At 40.0% G+C, this 20,656-nt stretch overlaps 1 protein-coding gene across 1 annotated transcript in view; it reads right to left on the minus strand.

Moving 5' to 3' along the window:
• The window catches only part of LOC140625380 (aldehyde oxidase-like), a 76,063-nt gene extending 55,762 nt beyond the window's left edge, over window positions 1–20,301 (minus strand). The window contains 8 exon segments of the mRNA XM_072812653.1: window positions 795–877; window positions 5,479–5,553; window positions 7,462–7,518; window positions 7,521–7,587; window positions 9,060–9,168; window positions 11,333–11,429; window positions 13,450–13,501; window positions 20,245–20,301. Of these exon segments, the coding sequence (XP_072668754.1) occupies window positions 795–877; window positions 5,479–5,553; window positions 7,462–7,518; window positions 7,521–7,587; window positions 9,060–9,168; window positions 11,333–11,429; window positions 13,450–13,501; window positions 20,245–20,301 (597 nt within the window).
• Between the last annotated feature and the right edge of the window lie 355 nt (window positions 20,302–20,656).

A 20,656-nucleotide genomic window follows, 5' to 3' on the forward strand; every position in this document is an offset into this window, starting at 1 on the left:
TTGAGTCCCACATCGGGCTCCCTGCAAGGAGCCCACTTCTCCCTCTGTCTATGTCTCTGCCTCTCTCTGTGTGTCTCTCATGAATAAATAAATAAAATCTTAAAAAAAAAAAAACCTTTGTGGAATGAGGTCAAAAGAAGAAAGACATACAGAGACAGACAAAAAGCCAACTGTCCAGCCACAATCTCTGTGTTCTAAGTCAAGGGCTCTAATACAGACCTAGTTTCTAGCAACTCAGTGCAGATGCCACTGGTCCTCCAAAACTCAACTTCCTGCACATTCTCTTTGCAGTCTGGGAAAGCAGAGGAGGCAGGCAACACTGACACAAAAATTTTTCCCCAAATTGCCACCTATCACTTCTCCCTCTGCCAGTTCTTCCATTTCCCTAACATCTTCACTTTGCTTCTAGTAGCCCTGGAAAAAAGACTTGAAAAAGCTTTTTTTTTTTTTTTTTTTTTTTAAACAAAAATTACTAAACTAAGAGACATTAAAGGATCAATGTGTTCCTCCTCCTCCTCCTCCTCCTCCTCCTCCTTCTTCTTCTTTTTAATGTTTTCTCTTCTATGGATAGTTGTACTTGAACCAGAATAATATCTGGAATGAGGAATAAAGTTGTTCGGAAATTTTTTTTTTTTTTTTGGATGAAGATGGAGAATGGAGAGGGGACATGTTGAAATACATCAAATGATAAGTCAACTTGGGCAGTTATTTATTCTTCCTAAAAGTAAGTTGGTTTCTGTTCATGTCCTGTGAAAACCTTATAAAAAAATTTACATTTCACTGACCTTATTTACTTCTTCAAATTCTGGTAATTCATTTATTTCTTGATCCAAATGGCAAATCCCATTTTCTTTACTTTGACAGCAGCCAGAAGTCTAGTGGGTGCAAAAACAAATAATCAATAATTTATTGCTGATTCTACCATTTTTCAGCTTTATTGAGGTATAATTGACAAATAAAATTATATATTTAAAGTGCACAATATGATTGTTTTACATATGTATACTTTATTAAATGATTACCACAATCGAGTTAATTAACACATCCATCATCTCACATAGTTACCATTCTTGTGTGTGTGTGTGTTGTGAGAAAACTTAAGGTCTACTCTCTCAGCATATTTCAAATACACAACACAGTGTTATTAACTATAGTCATCATGCTGTAAATTAGATTCCCAGAGCTTATTCACCTTATAACTGAAGGCTTGTGTCCTTTTTTTTTTTTTCTTTTAATTTTTTTGGCTTGTGTCCTTTAACCAGCATCTCTCATTCTCCCAATCCCCCGCCGCTGGCAACCACCATTATACTCTCTGTATCTATGAGTCCAACTTTTTTTCTTTTTTACATTCTTCATGTAAGTAAGATCATACAGTATTTGTCTTCCTCTATCTGGCTAATTTTACTTAGCATAGTGTCCTCTAGATTCAGCCACGTTGTTGCAAATGCCAGGATTTCCTACTTTCTCACAGCTGAATAATATTCCTCTGTGCAGTATGTGTGTGTGTGTGTGTGTGTGTGTGTGTGTGTATGAATGTGTACATTCATCTGTTGATGGGCCCTTAGGTTATTTCCATATCCTGGCTATGGTGAATAATGCTGCAATGAATATGGGAGTTCAGATATCTCTCTGAGTTACTAATTTCATTTTCTTCAGATATATACCCCCAAATGGGATTGCAGATCCTATGGTGGTTCTATATTTAATATTTTGAGGAAATTCCATACTTTTTTTCCAGAGTAGCTGTACAACTTTATACTCTCATGAAAAGTGTATAAGGATACCCCTTTCTCCATAACCTTGCCAACTTTTGACAACTTTATACTCTCATGAAAAGTGTATAAGGATACCCCTTTCTCCATAACCTTGCCAACTTTTAACTTTTGACGTTTTGATAATAGCCATCCTAACAGGTGTGTGGTATCTCACTGTGGTTTTGATTTACATTTCCCTGATGACTAGTGATGCTGGATACTTTTTAAGTACCTGTTAACCATCTGCATGTCTTTTTTTAAAAAAAAAACTGTCTAGTCAGATCTTTTGCCCATTTTTAAATCAAATTACTTATTTTATTTTTGCTATTGAATTGCAGGAGTTCCTTATATAATTGGATATTAATGCCCTATGGTTAGTAGTTTGCAAATATCTTCTCTCACTGTGTAGGCTGCTTTTTTATTTTGTTGATTGTTTCCTTCACTGTGAAGGAGATTTTTAGTTTGAGATAATATCACTTTTTTATTTTTCCTTTTGTTGTCAGTGCTTTTGGCTTCTTATCCAAAAACCATTTCCAAGATCAATATCAAGGAATTTTTCCCCCTATGTTCTATGGTTTCACATTTATGGTCTTACATTTAGGCCTTTAATACATTTTAAGTTCATTTGTGAGTGATATAAAATAGGGATATGGTTTCATTCAGGTTTCCCCAAGACATTTGTTGAAGAGACTATTCTCTCCCCATTGTGTTTTTGGCACCCCTGTCAAAGACTAGTTGACCATATATGCATGAGTTTATATCTGGGCTTTCAATTCTGTTACCGGTCTGTGAGTCTGTTTTATGTCAGTGCCACATTGTTTCAATTGTTAAAGCTTTGTGAAATAGTATGAAATCAAGATGTGTGATGTGGGATCCCTGGGTGGTACAGTGATTTAGCGCCTGCCTTTGGCCCAGGGTGCGATCCTGGAGACCCAGGATCGAATCCCACATCGGGCTCCTGGTGCATGGAGCCTGCTTCTCCCTCTGCCTATGTCTCTGCCTCTCTCTCTCTCTCTCTCTCTCTGTGACTATCATAAATAAATAAAATTTTTTTTAAAAAGATGTGTGATGCATCCAGTTTTGCTTTTTCTCAAAACTGCATTGCCCACTCAGTCTTTTTTGGTTACATGCAAATTTTGGGATTTTTTTTTCTATTTCTGTGAAAAATGCCAATGGAATTTTATTAGGGGTTACATTGAATCTGTAGGTTGCTTTGGTAGTATGGACATTGTAACAATATTAATTCTTCCAATCCATGAGCATGGGATATCTTTCTGTTTATTTCTGTCTTCCTCAATTTCTTTCAACAATGTCTTACAGTTTTCAGTGTACAGGTCTTTTAGTTCCTCAGTTAATTTTATTCTTAAGCATTTTATTGTTTTTGATGCTATTGTAAATAGGATTGTTTTCTTAACATTTCTGATAGCTTGTTAGTATATATCAACACAACTGAGTTTTGTATGTTAATTTTATATCCCACAACTTTACTAAATTCATTGATTAGTTCTAACAATTTTTTTGGTGGCGTCTTCAGGGTTTTCTATACATAAAATCATGTCATGTGTACAGACAATGTTATTTCTTTCTTCCCAATTTGGATGCTTTTTATTTCTTTATCTTGCCTAATTGTTTGACTAGCACTTCCAGTACTAGGTTGAATAGAAGTGGTGATAGAGGGCATCCTTGTCTTGTTCCTGATCCCCTTCATTGTATTCTTCAGCTCCAGAATTTGTTTGCCTCCTTTTAAAATTATTTCTATCTCTCATTTAGTCCATGCATTGTTTTCCTGATCTTGTTGAATTATCTTTCTGTGTTTTCTTGTTGATCTTGGTTAGTAAGATCCATGTCCTATTGATGCCTTCTCAGAGCCCTGGCTGCTAACCTCCCACCTTTCCCTGTTCCTAGATTATGCATCACTCCTCATGAGGTGAGATGAGGTGAGAAAGAAGTGGGTCTCTCTGGCAGTGTCCACGCAGCTAGGGAAGCTAGATACCCATTCACATACTCTCATGTTCTCCCATTAGATAAATTGTGAGCCAGGAAGGTCTGAGTTAGCACTGAACCATGACACTTTGGAGGAAGGATAATGCAGATAAAGTGAAACTGTTCCTTTCATTCTCTTCAGTGCATACAATCTTGGATTTATTGCTCTTGTTCCATTGGTGTGATGGGATTTCTCCACTGGACTCTGGACTTCCATAAGTCACTCTTATGCAGAATTGATTGTCAAAATTGGTGTTCTTTGGGACGAAGCCAGTGGAAAACTCCCATTTCACCATCTTGCTGATGTCACTCCTCTATCATCTAAGTCTTTTTTTTTTTAAGGATTTTTATTTATTTATTCATGAGAGGCACACACAGAGAGAGGCAGAGACACAGGCAGCGGGAGAAGCAGGCTCCATGCAGGGAGCCTGACGTGGGACTTGATCCCTGGACTCCAGGATTACACCCTGGGCTGCAGGCAGCGCTAAACCGCTGTGCCACCAGGGGGCTGCCCCTATCATCTAAGTCTTAGTTCAAGCCTGGTACCTGATGAAAAAGCAGCTGGTCCAGCCTCAGAAGGAGCTGGCCTTCTGGAATGAGTTGCTGAAGCTGGAGATGAAATGCAAACCCCAGGCAGGAGGTAAAGTCTCTTCTACTAGCTATTAACAAAACAGGTGACTACTAGTTGAAGCCTAATACCGAATCAATACTGCTAAATCCTATGAAAAAGAACCATGTGTATGTAAACATATCCATACTAAATTTTAACTCCAAAAAATCTGAGCTTATGAGAAAATCTAAATAGTAGCGATTATTCAACAAGTAAAAATATGTAAAAATCTTACAATAAAGTCTGGCACTAAGCAATAAATATTGACAATATTAATAAAGATTTAATATTTTAATGATCTATATTAACAATTATTATGATCATCACTCAGTTCTTATTTATGACATATTGATTTCACAGTTTAATGTCTAAAGGGCAATCTTATGTCCCTCATTTCCAAGTTGTTTATTCATTTATTCATGCAATAAATAGTGACTGGGTAGCTACTCAATCAGTGCATGGTGACCAGCTCTGGAGATGCAGTCTCCACTGTCAAACAGCCCACTGTCTGATGGACACATGGGAGAGCAAATGAGAATTAAACCACTGCTGTCATAGAGGCATGCACAGAGGGACACAGAAGCAACAGGGTGCAAGGCAGCTGACACAAACAGATCAGGAAAGACCTCTGGAAACAATGATCTACACCCAATATCGAAGGGCTTAGGTGTTCATTGTGTGACTATCAGGGCAAGCTCAATGAATGGCAATAAGTGCCTGCCCAAGATCAGATAACAAACAGCAATTACAGACCCTGGATAAGAAAGGCCTTGTATTAGTAACAATGGTTCTTGTCCTCATCACACCTGGTAATCTCTACTGCTTTGTTTTATTAGAAAAAAAAAAATACACTCAATAATATGTTCCTTTCCTTTCAGGATGCCTGGGTAGCTTAGTCAATTAAGCATTCAACTCTTGATGTTGCTTGGGTCATGATCTCAGGCTCATGGGATTGAGCCTTCTGTCAGCCTCCACATTCAGTGGGGAGTCTGCTTAGGATTCTCTCTGCCTCTTCCCTGCCCTCGCTCCTGCTCGTGTATGCACTCCCTCTCTTTCTGTGTCATAAATAAATAAATAAATAAATAAATAAATAAATAAATTTTTAAAAAATGTGTTCCTCTCTACTTATTTTACAGAAAGTTTTGCATGTATCAATTATGGACCTATATCCTGTGCAACGGCATAGGTTACCCGAAAGGAGAAAAGCTCAACTGTGTTACTCAAGTGACCCAGTAGAGAGGCACAATCTGCCAGATGCATGATGGAAGTAAGGACCCCATCCAAGAAGAAAGCTCTGTTTGACATTTCAGTCTATACAATTTACAAAGTCTGATTTTTTTCAACAACAACTTGGGATATTAGGTTGAGAGTCCTGAGGTAGAGCTGAACAACTCAGCTATTTGTGTTTTCTCTCTAAACAGTTTTATATCTTCTGCTTATGACAGGTACTCAAGAACACAATGATTTCAAGCTAAAAACTTGGTCTACAGGCACATTCAAGAGCTAAGCTTCAGTTGACAGATCAAAGACACTTTATAGCAGCAAAGGCACATGTTAAACTTTTGAAACAACTGGGCACACAATTTATCTACAATAAATCAGGAGGGTAGAGTTTCTCTCACAGTAGTCCAGAGCCCACATTCTCCCCCTCATCCCCCAAATCTGGGGTCTTTTTGAGAAAACAGAGCCACTGAAGCAAGTCATCTAGAGTTTAACCCCAGGAATCTTCACTCTATACAAATTCTCCATGGAAGTCTTCAGCACTCTAAGATTTGAAAACCCCTTGTCACTTGTTCACATTATAAACAGCCATGAGATCAAATGCATAAGAAGATCTAAAGGAATTCAGGCAAGAGACAGTTCATGTGCTGCATCTCCTCTTTTCACTTCTACTTGCTCTGATCTTCCATGTGTGTGGAAGAGTTAGACACATGAGCTTTAACCTCGTGTTCTCTGGCCAGGAACTACGGTACTTGGGAGGCAGGAAACAGACAGATAGAACCATGGGGAGTTTCACTAGAAATAGGATTTGGGAGGCTATTATTCTAAAAAACTGTTTAGAATCTTGTTAATGAAGACCTCCTCTATCCATGCACATACTGAGCTTCTGAACTTGATAAAATCACTCTAGACTGGATAAAGACAGTTATTTGAAATAAATATCACCAGATGATCTCACTCTTTTTGATATTATATTGTATTCATCAAGAGCCCTCTGATATCTAATATGATCCTGAGAGCACCCACTCCATAAGAGAAAGTGGTGGAGGAGAATGGTATGTGGAGAAAACTGGATCCTTTCAAAGAGTAAATGAATAAACTGGCTCTGTAAATTTTGTAAAAATGAGCAAACAGGAGCACCTGGGTGGCCCAGTTGGTTAAGCATCTACCTTCGGCTGAGGTCATGATCTCAGGGTCCTGGGATCAAGCCCAGGCTTTCTGCTCAGTGGGGAGCCTGCTTCTCCCTATTCCTCTGTCACTTCTCCTGCTTATGCTCTTTCTCTCTCTCTCTCAAATGAATAAATAAAATCTTTTTTAAAAAGGGAGGAGACTTTTATAAATTAAGAAAAGACAAGAAATATATCAGCCAAGTGCAATGTGTGGATCTTGTTTGAATCCTGACTTAAACAGTAACTCTTCACTATTGGTGGTACAACTTTTTTTTAAAAGATTTTTATTTATTTATTCAATAGAGAGAGAGGCAGAAGGAGAAGGAGAAGGAGAGAGAGAGAGAGAGAGAGAGGCAGAAGGAGAGGCAGGCTCCATGCAGGGAGCCCGATGTGGGACTCAGTCCTGGGACTCCAGGATCACACCCTGGGCCGAAGGCAGGCATTAAACCACTGAGCCACCCTGGGATCCCCTGGTGGTCAACTTTAAATAAATTATATTCTCTAAACCTCAGTGTCTCCACCTAAGACACAGGAATAATAACAATACCTATCTTACAAAGGTATCATAAATAGTAAATGAGACAATCCTTATATAGCATTAATACAGCATGTGGCACATGGTAAGTGTCTAACATCAACTCTTATCATCACCATTATTTAAAAATAAAGAAGTATATATATATATATATATATATATATATATATATATATATATAAAACCTACCATTAAGGACATCAGTTAACTGTTCCAGAGAGGACTCTGGATGGTTCCCTAGCAATTATAGATGAACATCACCATCTCAGGGGTACAGAACCCACATTGTGTGCCATGACACCTGGCAATCCTCTCCTGGAAGCACAGAAAGGTTGGAAATGCAGAATCTTTAGGCCCGAACTCAGATCCACTGAATCAGAACTTACACTTTGACAAGATCCCCAGGCAACTTGTTTGCACATTAAAATTGGAGAAGAGACTAGAAATTCCTTCTCATCCTAGGTGTCTCCTTTTCTTCAGACCAGGTGGCTGTGATTACTGGTCTTCATATTTCATTAAAGGTTCTCATCCTTTAGAATCACCAAGGGAACTTTAAAATTTCCAAGGCCCAAGCAGCAGCCCAGACCAAGAACATGGGCATATATACCCTGGTGGTTTCAATACATAGTCCAGAATGGGAATCACTGAAATAAAAGTTACCCCCTTTAAGTTCCTCACAGAAGTGAAGCAAATTGCACTCAGGTTGAGAAAATCAAACCACACCAAACCTCCTGAGTCTTCTAGCTGTCCACAATTGCCCTATCACTGGAGCACACAGAAGTTGTTTGCAAAGTGTAACCATTAACCCAGAAAACAGTCAAGAAGGAAACATTGCCTATTTCTCTATCAAATCTTTTCCTTCCCAGCATTTTCTCTTTGGAGTCTAACTTCAAAGGCACAACCCCATTCTGGAATCTGTCTTCTGGCAACATTGCAACACCAGTCGCTCAGCAGCCACTACTAAATGAAAGGATGTCTCACAGCTGTAGAACAGCCACATCTCACAAGAGCATCTAAGCAGAATTTGCTCCCTCTAGGTAGTGAGGTTTCACAGGACAGAAACAGGACCTGACATTCCTTCAAGTCCAGAGAATGTGAAGTTTAGTTATTCTCTATATTGCTCCTATCTTTTTTCCTCTTATATCCTTCTCCCCATAAGTGACCTTCATTAACCTAGATAAAAACAAGTAGCAACAGCATTTTTATGGGCAATATATAAATAATTTAAAGAGCCAGGAGTCTAAGGTGCCCTTTCATTTGAGGTAAAGTTCTAACAAGGTGCTGCCTTAGGGAAAAAAAGCTTCCAAATTTATTAAAAACTCCAATTATCTGTCTTCTGAACAAGTCCTACATTTACTAAGTCTTTTTTGGAGCTGAGATTTTCATCCAGCTTTAAAATGAGGTTACTCTGCATTTTGTTAAAAAAAAAAAAAATGACGCAATTATAACCCTCAATGCATACGGCCCTCGTTTCTTTGAATTTGGGAGATGTAAGAAGAATAGGTCCCATCTAATTAGAACAACAACAACAAAAAAAACCAAACCCAGTAATGTCAGAGTTTTCTTTCAAAAGAAAATGCCTTGAAGGCTTCCAAAAGCATCTTTCTAAGGAATCAGTTATAAAACATCCACACGCCAGGTGTCACTCCTGGCCTTGAGCTCAATTTCATGTATGGGTGGGCAGTGGCCAAGCAGCAGAGCTCAGACTGTTCGACTGCATTAACTTGTGTGGCTTGCCATGCTTTTTGAAGCACAGAAATCCTATGAGGAAAGAAGTACACCCTCACCTCAACAGGATGAATCCTGGCCTTGGTGCTTCCTATGCCTTCTATTGTGGTGACAGCAACCCTGTACAGAGAGCAGATGGGGATCAGACAGGCATTGGCTGCATAATGTCTTCAGAATGCAAAAGAGAAGCACAAATTACATTGTATCTAGTGGGAAATGAATGAGCATTCACCCAGCACCTCCAATATGGCAGATTTTGTATGATGCCTCAGGCTCTGCAAATACATTCTGTCCTCAGCTCATGCACATTTTTTAGAAGCAAAATACACAGGTTTCTAAACAGTATTTCATCCACATATATACACACACAAAAGAAAGATTGGAAGAATATTATTCATTTATAACTAAATGTAAATATTTGTTGAGTGTCTACTATGTGCTAGGCAAAGTTCCAGGCACTGGAATTCATTGGTGAACAAGACAGATAAAATTCCTGCCTTGTAGAATATATATTTTAGTTGCAGTTAGATAGACAATACATATATACATAGACCATACATACATATATAAACTGAGATAGTAAGAAGTTCTATGAATAAATTGATACAGGCAAAGGGAATAAGGAGTTGCAGAGGTGAGGCAGGCATTGCTATTTACAAGGTGATCAAAGAGGGTTGATAATGTAACATTTTTGCTGGACTCTGAATGATTTGAAGGAGCCAGACATGAAAGGTTTGGGAGCAAATATTCCAGGTAGAGGGACAAAACAAGCACAGGCCCTGAGGCAGCAGTGAGCTTGGGATGTTTAGGGACAGAAAAGAGGGACAGAAAGAAGCCAGTGAGGTTGGAGCATAGTGAATACAGAAGGAATGGTAGGATTCCAGGCTGAAAGACAGGCAAGGTAGGTAACTGTAAGGCTTCATTTAGAAACCAAGGCTTCATTCTAAAAACCAAAACAAGCCATATAAGCTATATAATTATAGTTTTTAAAAAATGCATCAGATGCTGAGCATGTGAAGAAACTTAAACGAACTAAGCCCCATTAAGTGCAAGCCCTTTATAAGAGATTGAGATACAGATGTCCTCATCTCTGACTGATGTGGATGGAGAAGGAATCTGCCATACGTAGGAGTAAGGAGAAACTACACCAGTTTTCAACAAACTTCTAATGTGGGTTGAATATAAAGCTGAACTGCACTGTCCCCAAAGTCTTCCCCACCAAACTTCACTGAGTGCTGAGGGTAATACCGTAAAACTAGTGGTAGGGAAGGAATGTTACAAAAAAACTCTCCAGGCATGTAGACTCTTAGATGAGGAAGATTTGGAAAAAAGCAAGAGAACTAAGAGAAGGCTGTAAGCACTCTGGCTTCACAGAGTGTAGGGCAGCTGCCACCCTCCAGATACTAAAACAAGGAGGTATGGCTGCAAGAGATCTCCCAAAGCATGGAAGTGAGATAGGAGAGTAAAGAGAATTTCCAGGTGAACTAAAGTAGGCAGCCAGGTTGTAAAGCAGGAGAGGGATCACTGAGAGTTCAGGAAGCAGGTGACTTAGCTGTGGAATACAGGCAGATCTCCGAAATCTTACCACTGCTCAGATCCTCAGCCTTCATCTGCAATCTGTAGAATGATATACAGTGGTTTAAGATATGCATAGTTAGAGAGAGGAGGGGGAGAGAAAATAAAAAGGGAAGGAGGAAAAAAGGAGGGAGAGGGAGGGTAGAAGGGAGGGAGAGAAAGAAAAGAGTAAATATTTGAAGAGATGATGGCTTGAGACATTTCTAAAGCTGATAGAAGACTTTAACCCACAGATCCAAGAAACTTGGCAAATCTGAAGAAGGATAAATATCAAACATAAAGAGAAGATGATAATGTAATGGGAAACTATTGGTGATTTTTAAATAGGAGAGTGTGGTGATCTGACTTATACTTGAAAGTGATCTGTCTGATGTATGGAATTCACCAAATAGAGGGCCAGGGGTGGGAGCAAGGATATCAGTTAGTAGGCTATAATGGTAACACAAAAGTGTGATGATGGCATTATTCTTCACTGCTATTTCAGCCCTTCCTTTCTTCCCCAGACAGCACAGAGTCAGACAGCATTTCAATTTTCAACAGGGGATTCTTTGACTATATGTTATCCTCCCTGATGATATAGTTTTTTCTAACCCATTCATATTCGGGGGACCATGTCTATCTTGTTCGTCATTGTACCCAGTATCTAGCACAGTTCTTGTCACATAGTGGGAGCTCATACATATTTATCAAGTGAGAGAATAAAACAAAGTTCAAGACTTTAAAAATGCAACCATATCTGGACTTGGCTGTAAGGTACCTTATCCTCTTGATAACGGGGTTATATGATGATATCATCACTGTGCAGGCACCACAGCCTCCCACTCCACAGCCATACTTAGTTCCTGTGAGTTGAACTGGAAAAAGCAGTTAAAGATAATATATTTTCCAAAATTCTCTATTTAGAATAGCTCTGACCTTAGAGGACACCACCATCAAAAAGACTCTTGAATATATAGTTAAGTTCAGATAATACCTTAGCTGTTATTATTTAGAGTTTTGTAGATTCCTGATTTGCATTTGTGTATCATATTTAGTTTCCTCCGTTTCAAAACAACTGGACTGCCAAAACAGGGCCAAACTCAAAAAGAGTCTGTACATATAAAGGCCCAATTATTTGAAAGTATGAGTACATTGCACATTTGTCTTCATCCTTATCTACATCTTTGATGCTATGCAAAGTAAAACATCAAATTGTAAACAATTATTTGTGTGTTAGTATCCATGTTGACTATACCTCTCTGCTTCCCAATGGCAGAAACTGCTACTTGTTCCCTCATATCTATTTTCTCAGTCTTTTTTGGTAAAAGATACCCCAATTTTCAGCCACACATGTGGTTTTCCAGAATAAAAAAATATATTTTCCCAGCCTCTTCTGCAGGTGGGTGAGGTTAATGACAATGCTGGCCAATGGGATGTTAGTGTAGTGCTATGTATGACTTCTAGGACAGAAATGTCCTCAAAAGGAGAGGGGTGCCTCCTTCCTCATCCCTTACCTCTTCTCATTTTCTGGAGTTCAGATATGATGGTTACACTCCAATTAGTCATCTCTGACCATGAGGACAAAGCTGCATGCTGAGGAGGGTGGGGGAGCAAGATCCAAGGAGCTTGACTCCCTAATAAGGTTATGACACTGCTTTACTAGCCCAGGTATTTACCTACCTTTGAGATTCCCTTATGTGAGTGTGACGGCCATGAGAATGTGTTTTGCAGACCTCCTTCAACATGGAGCGTAAATAACCAAGCTGTTGCATTTTGATTTCTATCACCTTAGTTTTCATCAAGGCCATGACTCCCATGGGTTGCTCCCTGCCAATGGCTCAGTGCTATGGAAAGACATGGGAGAGCTTGTCAGCCACCCCCAATGGCTTTGATGAATGTACTTTAGACTGCACAGCAGCCTTAGACCCTCCCACTCAGCCTCCTCATCCTCTCTACTTCATGGGTGGCACTTGCATTATGGTCTAATGTCTCCCTCAGCCTTCTCTAACTCTCTCACTATTTCCTTTCACTCAGGAAATCAGCCCTTGCACATTTAATCCCATTTTGGGTGTCTGCTTCAAAGAGAACCAAAACTAACAAAATGAAAAAGGAATAAACTTTTAACATCTATCTTATTCACTGCTATTTGGGATTTTCTGTTACTCACAAGAACCAAATTTTAAATATTACACATTAGTACCATGGATAACTAGGAAATCAGTGTTTATTGTTTTTATATCCAAAGATCTTGAATGACTTTCAGAATATAGTTATTTATGCTTTTTGAGTTGTGCACCCTTTGGGAAGTCTCAATCTCTTGAGAGGGAATAAAAATGTAGAAATTACCATTGCCACATGTTTCTGCATGTAATTTACTGGAGTATACAGACATCAGGAAGTCCACTGGAGTTCATGAATAGCAGGCTAAGAACCCATTCCTTACATGACTTTCATTTAGAAAGTTTTTCTAAGGTAACATTTTCAGGTTTAAGTTCTCCATGGTTCTTTAACTTTCATTTCAGGAGATTTCTGTGCTCTTTTTTTTTTTCCTAATGGGCATGATGATTAGTTCTTGAAGATAGAATGTCAATATTGTGACTCTTAGTTCTAAAGGATGCTTAATTAAGCCCTTTTAAGATTTGCTATAATTCCCACTGCTAGCTTCTCTATTTTATACAATGTATTTGGTGCCAAAACATATATTAGAAAGAATCTGGCTCTTCTGACAGCCAAATTGTGCAGTGCCTGCAAAACTAAAACTAAACTTTCTTAAAGAAGAACATAAAACCATAATGGTAGGGAATATGGCTCTAAAAAGATATTTGAAATATCACCTACTAAGGATATCAGTACTATACACACACATGCGCACACTCAAAGCATAGAAAAGGATACACTTCTTCCTCAGCCGTGGTAACAGCATTGTTTCAGGATCAACATTTTTTTTCTATCACCTGTACCAGACGGAAAAGAAGAGTTATGTACATAAAGCCGAGAGAGCTTGTGTGATATTCACATCGGCAAGCTCACACTTATTTGTTGGAAATGTACATTAATCAACTCTTCTACTCACATTTTCAATTTGATTTAATGTTTATGGAACACCTGTGATACACAAATCATCTCTCATAAGTGTAAAGTCAAAATCTTGAGCCCCACCACCAGTTTGCCACTGTCCTTGGTCCTGAATCATCGCTGTTTGCTAAGGCAGCGGTTGTTTCTACCAACAGAATACTACTGTTTCCCGTCCAGCTTCTCTTAGAAAGTCTGAAACAGGGAAAAGATATTAGTAGAAAAGAATATGGAAGAAAGAAGTAGGGGGTGGATGCTGGGAAAGAATAGCCCCAGAGATACTAATATAATTTTTTAAAAATCTTATTTATCATGTTCAAAGAATTACAGTTTTCAGAAAGAGAACACAATCAACCAGTGACTCCCAAGTCAAAGAAACAAGAGAGAAGATAAAATGTATATGCCAAGTAATACAAAGATGTGCAAGAACGATATACTTAAGAAGCAGGTTTGTGTGGGCAGCCTAGCAGCACAGCAATAGAACAGCAGCAGATTGAAATGTCATGATTGGTTATGTTTCCCAAAATGATCAGGTTTTCTCTTTTTGGATGAAAACTTTGGATTTCTTTTAGAGTCACAGAACAAAGAGAATCATAATTTGCTTCACAGTCTCAGAAGTAGAGTTCATCTTTCACCATGTTATACTGCTACCTTTTTGGGAATTGGGTGAGGAGGGGACATATGCTTATTCTGTGGATGTCTCCTCACCCTCAATTCTAAGTGGCCATATGCCAGGGAAAGTGAAGTTGCCAACTACCAATGTCAGATCTGTGCCCTAGAGGAATCTGCAATATAGTGAGAGGTATGATTGTGTGTTTCTGGGGAGAGTATGCATACCCATACTGTAATACAAAAAAGTGCCCCTCCAGGCATCCCCAACTTAACATGAATATTCATATTCAAATGAAACTCTTTATTTCCCAAACTTACTCTTTCCCTTCTTTTCACTAACTTGTTTAATAGCCTTACCATCTGCTAAGTCATCCAAGCTTAAAAACCTGAGCTATTTTCAACTTTCTATTTCTTTCAATCCATCACAATCAGTGTCACCAAGTCATGTCACTGATACTTCCAAAATAATTCTCTAAACACCCTTCACTTCTACTGTCACTCCTCAGGATCAACACTTATTACCTCTTGCCTGAACAATTGTCAGAGCTGCCTAATATGTCTCCTGCCTCCATTCCTGGCACTCACAATGCCACTCTTCATACCACTACTGGAATGACCTCTGTAAAATCCAAGTCTGATCATCTGCATTTGCTATAATTCAACACTGCCTCCTGGCTGCCAAACCACCACACTGGGAATTCCTGAATCATTCAAGGCACCTGTTAAAATGAAATCCCTATGGAATCAGAATTTCTAGGAGAAAGAACAAGAAAATATGCATCATTAATGAGCACACTGTATGGGTCTTAGTGATATTTATGTTCAAGAGTTCCTGGAATACAAGAAGAAATTCAAACTCTGTGGCATAGCCTACAAGGCCTTTTTGACAGATGCCCACCTTCTCCTGCCACTCAACCCATGTATCTTGAACAATGGGAGAACTGGCTGGGCCCACAGGACTTTTACCCCTAACTACATTTAAGGATATAGGATTCCTTCTTAAAGTTCTTCCTATCTTCTTCACTTGGCAGAATTTTGTATGTCATTCAAAGCCATGCTCAAATGTTCTCTTCTGTGGGGGTGCTGCCATCTAATATACCTTTCCATTCTCTGCTCCAGGTAACCAGCTTCCTCTGTGCTCCTATGGCCAATGTCCACACATCTGTCATTAAATTTTGTACTCCATGTGACATTGTGAATTATAATTAGGAATACATATTCAGTCTTCAGTCACTGTTCCTGACACACAGTTCCTAAAAGTCCTGAAATTTCCTGTGTTGAGTGTGGTCATATTATATTAATAGTGTAACTTCTGGAATTAAACTAATGCGGGCTGGTTGCCAGAAGAACCAACCATATGATTAAAGGGTTGGAACTTTCAGAAAGGGGAGAGGAACCAATGGCCAATGATTTAATCAGTCATGCCTGTGTAATGAAGCCCCCATAAAAGCCCAAAAAGGATGGATTTAGAGAGGTTTCAGGTTGGTGAACCAGAACACACCCATCTGTTACCTGTGCCAGGCCTCAAATCCACAGGCTCAGGCTCCTTTGTTCTGGATCTCATCCTATATCTTCATCTGGCTATAGATATATATCCTTTATTTTTTTAAAAAATATTTATTTATTTATTTATTTATTTATTTATTTATTTATTTATTTCGGAGAAAGAGAGAGAGTATAAGCATGAACGGGGGAGTGGTGGGGGGAGAAGTAGACTCTCTGCTAAGCAGGGACCCCAATGCAGGACTCCATCCCAGGACCCTGGGATCATGACCTGAGCCAAAGGTAGATGCTAAACCAACTGAGCCATCCAGGTGCCCCTGATTCATATCCTTTAATACTCTTAGTAATGAACCAGTAATCAAGTGACTAAACTGGTTACCTGAGTTCTGTGAGCCACTCTAGCAAATTAATCAAGCCTAAGGAGGAGGCTGTGAAAATCTGATTTATAGCCTGTCAGTCAGAAGTTTCAGGTAACAACCTGGACTTGTGATTGGCATCTGAGGGCAGGAGGGGCATTCTTGTGGGACTGAACCCATAACAGAATTTGATGCTGTCTCTGGGTAGATAGTGTAAGGATTGAGTTGAATTGCAAAATGCTCAAGAGTAGGGAATTACTTGATGCTGTGGGGAGAAACCACCCACATATCGGAATTGAGGGACAGAACTGTATCCTGCATCATAATCATCTAATCATCTGTGTGTGTATAAGCCTCTCTTGATCCTGGGAGCACCACCTTCTATTATTCTTCTTTGTATCAAACACCGAGCTAGGTGCTGGGGATATATCATAGGAACATAATATGTATTAATTAACTTTAATAAATGATCATGATGCATGCAATTTGCCATGAGAATACTGAGGAGAGATGAAGGATTTCTCACAGTCTTGGGGCATCTCAACAGAAGAGAAGCAAGAAAAACAGAAGTGCCAAGTATGACGACAGAAACTGTTGTTGTCTATCCCAGCATGCATTTTCCCTTTCTTCCTTCGTGCTGTCTGGAAAAGGGACAAAATGGCTAGAACTCCAGCAGGTATCTTAGACCATGAGGCAATATATTAATGGCAGCAGAAGAAAAAGAGAGAAGAAATCTGGGTCTCAGATGACATCATGAAGCTTCTGGTCCAGCCCCAAGACATCCTTTTATGTAAAGCAAAAACGATTTGTATCTTGTTTGAACCACTGTTAGTTCTGAGTTTGTGCCATTCACAGTTGAAAGTAATCCTAACTAGTACATGCAATGGCAAATTTTACAGAAGACCCATTTCAATGATGAAACAGGATCTTAGGGTAGCTTAGATAGTAAAGAAGAGCACTTGGGCTTAAGGGATATTGGTATATTTCTGGAAGGAATTAATGGAAGAAGCAGGCCTTGCCTGTTTGGGTACTTGTGTCAAGAGACTGAAGCCTGGCTCAATGTGCCCCTGGCTTGAAATGTGTTTATTGTTCTTGATCTGATGGATGGTATTTGGAGGGGGGAGGGAGGCGCAGGGACATGGCATGCACCCTGTCCTGGCAAGTCTTGGAGTGAAACAGTGAGATCAAGGCCAAGCTGGTGGCTGGGGGTGGGAAGGGAATGAGGAACAGTTACTCTCACTGACTCTGGTTTGGGGAGATGATGCCAGTCCTTGGGTCAGGGTCATTACCTGTTCCTGGCTCAGTATAGCTTGGAGTGTTGTAAGGGCAGAGTCTTTCCTTCTGTATCTCCATCAGCCCTCTGTGAGATTTCAAGGTCATATTGCACAAGATTGAGAAATCACTTTCCTCTGTGCCAGGTTAGGGACTAGTGACCCCGAGGGGTCTTCACCATGTCCGAGACAGAGGCAGAAAGAAGAAAGAGAAGAGAGATGAGGAGGGGCAAGAAAGTGGTGAAAGAATAGAAACTAAGAAAGGGAAAGAGATATGTGTGAAAGGACAAGACTGAGAGGCACAAGGAGAGGGAAGAAAGAGATGTATGTTGTGAGACCCAGTAGAGAAAAGCAATAACCCTCAGCATCCTTACAACAGAGAAGGAGGCCAAGCAGACAGACAGCAAGGACACTTCTGTCTGAGATTTTGGTGGCTTTAAAGTTCATTTTAATTGTTGGTTCTTCCTGCCTAAGGCACCACTGCGCCCCCCTTCCCCCCATTTCTCTGAATCATTATAACCATCCCAGAAATTTCCTTTCTCAGTTCTGCAGACCAAGAACCCAAAGAAAACTAGCTAATGGGCAGCTCTTTCCAGATTCCTGTACTAATATCAAGACCCTACATTTTGTTGAGCAAATAATGCTCGATGACTACTTTTCAGCCCCCTTCGCACTTTCAGGCAGGTCTGGCTCTGCACATGAAGCAGGTTATTTTCTGGTGCAGATATTAATAACCATTTCTATATATTGAGTGCTTACTGTGTGCCAAGCACCCTGCTAGCCACTCTCCGTGGCATTTATTCTTTACCTCAGTTCCATGAGAGAAGTTATGGTTATTAGCCCCATTTTGCAGAGGGGAGAGCTGAGGCTCAGAGATCTAAAACAGCCTGCCTGAGGCCACAGAGCTGCCAAGTGGCAGAGCAGAGAGCATGGGACTCAAACCCATGACTAAGTAGTTCCAAAACATCACATCTTTGACCTCTATGCCTCACTCCCTGTAGAATGACATGCTTCAGTTCTTGAGTTGTGTTAGAGAGTTGCATCTGGGGTATAACTTATTTATGGCTTCTTCCTCCCTCAAACTCTGTGTTAAGTGAGTTACCTGTTCTGGGGGCCCCTGATGGAGCAAGTAAAATTTCATAAATCTTTCTGCAACTAGAAATATCTGACCAATATGCACAGGCTTTCCTTCCAGATGGCTTTAGACTCTGCCTGACAACACCGTTTGATGACCTAAGGGGATTTTGAAAAAAAAAAGCAGACTGGAGGCTCATCACATCACCTGGAGTCTCCTAACTGGCTTCTGTACAATTCTATACATTACTCAATGCTCACCAAGATAAGTGTGGTCACCATCTGTCAACATACAATGTTATAATATTGCTGTACTTTTCATCTCTGCAACTTATTTATTTTTTGACTGGCAGTTTATACGTAATTTCCTTCAGCTATTTCGCCCATCCCTCCAACCCTCTCCCTTCTAGGAACTACCAGTTTGTTCTCTACATTTATGATTCTGTATCTGTTTTTATTTGTTTGCTTTTCTTTTCAGAATAAGCAAATAAGTCATGTAGAGAAAGACAAATGGGAAAACTGGACAGCTACATGCAAAAGAATGAAAGTGGACCAATTCTTACAACATACACAAAAATAAACTCAAAATGGATAAAAGACCTAAACGTAAAATGTGAAACCATAAAACTCCTAGAAGAAAACAGGCAGTAATCTCTTGGACATCTACCTCAACAGCATTCTTCTAGATATATCTCCTCAGGTAAGGAAAACAAAAGCAAACAAACTACTGAGACTACACCAAAATTAAAAAAAAAAAAAAAAGCTTTTGCATTGCAAAAGAAACCATCAGCAAAACAGAAAGGCAACCAAGTGAATGAGAGAAGATATCTGCAAGTGACAGATCTGATAAGGAGTTGATATCCGAAACATATAAAGGACTTAATACAACTCAACACCAAAAGAACCCAAATAATTCGACCAAAAAAATGGGCAGAGGACCTCAAGTTTGACATTAAACCCCCTCTTCCCTGGTGGTTTCTCTCTCACACTTTTCTCAATAGCCCCTCATCCTCTGGACCATAAACTTTATCTATGTGGCAATCAGGGTTGCTTGCCAGGAAAGAGTGGCCTGACTTCTTTTAAAAGGGTAACTACAAAAATTGAATCGACATCTTTAGAGTGTACTTTCCAAACGATCACAGGACATCTGACCCATGGATAAAATTGAGCCCATAGATAAGAACCAGCTTATCTATTTTTTAGAAACCAATGGAGCACCAACTGTTGTTAGCTATTATGTTAAAGAGCCAACCACGGTTTGTTTGGGGCTAGGGGAGGGAGGGTAAGGAAGAAGTAAGACTCAGAAACCAGTTTCCACATTTAATCAGGACCCTTACCATCACCTACAAAGCCCTAACAATCTGGCCGCTGGCCACATCTCCAGCCCCACTACCCTCCTTGCTACTATCCCTTAGCATGCAGAAATCCCCATGTCTGAGGATCTTTGCACCCCCATTCCCCCAAATGTTTGCTCCTCACTTCATACTTGTCATTCTTCCAGAGAGACCCAAACATCCATCCCACTTAAACTATCAGCTCCTGGGATCCCTGGGTGGCTCAGCGGTTTAGTGCCTGCCTTCAGCCCAAGGTGTGACCCTGGAGTCCCGGGATCAAGTCCCACATCAGGCTCCCTGCTTGGTGCCTGCTTCTCCTTCTGCCTGCATGTTTCTCATGAAAAAAATAAATAAAATCTTAAAAAAAATAAACTATCAGCTCCTGTTTACTCTCTGTCCCTTCACTTGGCTCTATGTTCTATCCTAGCACTTCTTACTGCCTGACCTTACACATGTCCACTCACTTACATGCTTGTTGTCTGCCTCCCTGGCACAATGCAAACTCCATGCAAACAGGGACTTCATCGTTTCTACGCTCAGTTGCACCCCCTGAGAACCCCGGAACACTGCCTTACAGAGTAGACCCTTAAGAAACCAGTTAAAGACTCATTCTCACTCTGATCTAAGTAGTAAGTATTCCCTTTTATTTATTTATTTATTTTTTTTATTTTATTTATGATAGTCATACAGAGAGAGAGAGAGAGAGGCAGAGACACAGGCAGAGGGAGAAGCAGGCTCCATGCACCGGGAGCCTGACGTGGGATTCGATCCTGGGTCTCCAGGATCGCGCCCTGGGCCAAAGGCAGGCGCCAAACCGCTGCGCCACCCAGGGATCCCAGTATTCCCTTTTAATAGAGGAACTGGGCTCCAAAAGTTTCGG

Source organism: Canis lupus, chromosome 36 (assembly GCF_048164855.1).
Source record: "Canis lupus baileyi chromosome 36, mCanLup2.hap1, whole genome shotgun sequence".
Lineage (NCBI taxonomy): Eukaryota > Metazoa > Chordata > Mammalia > Carnivora > Canidae > Canis > Canis lupus.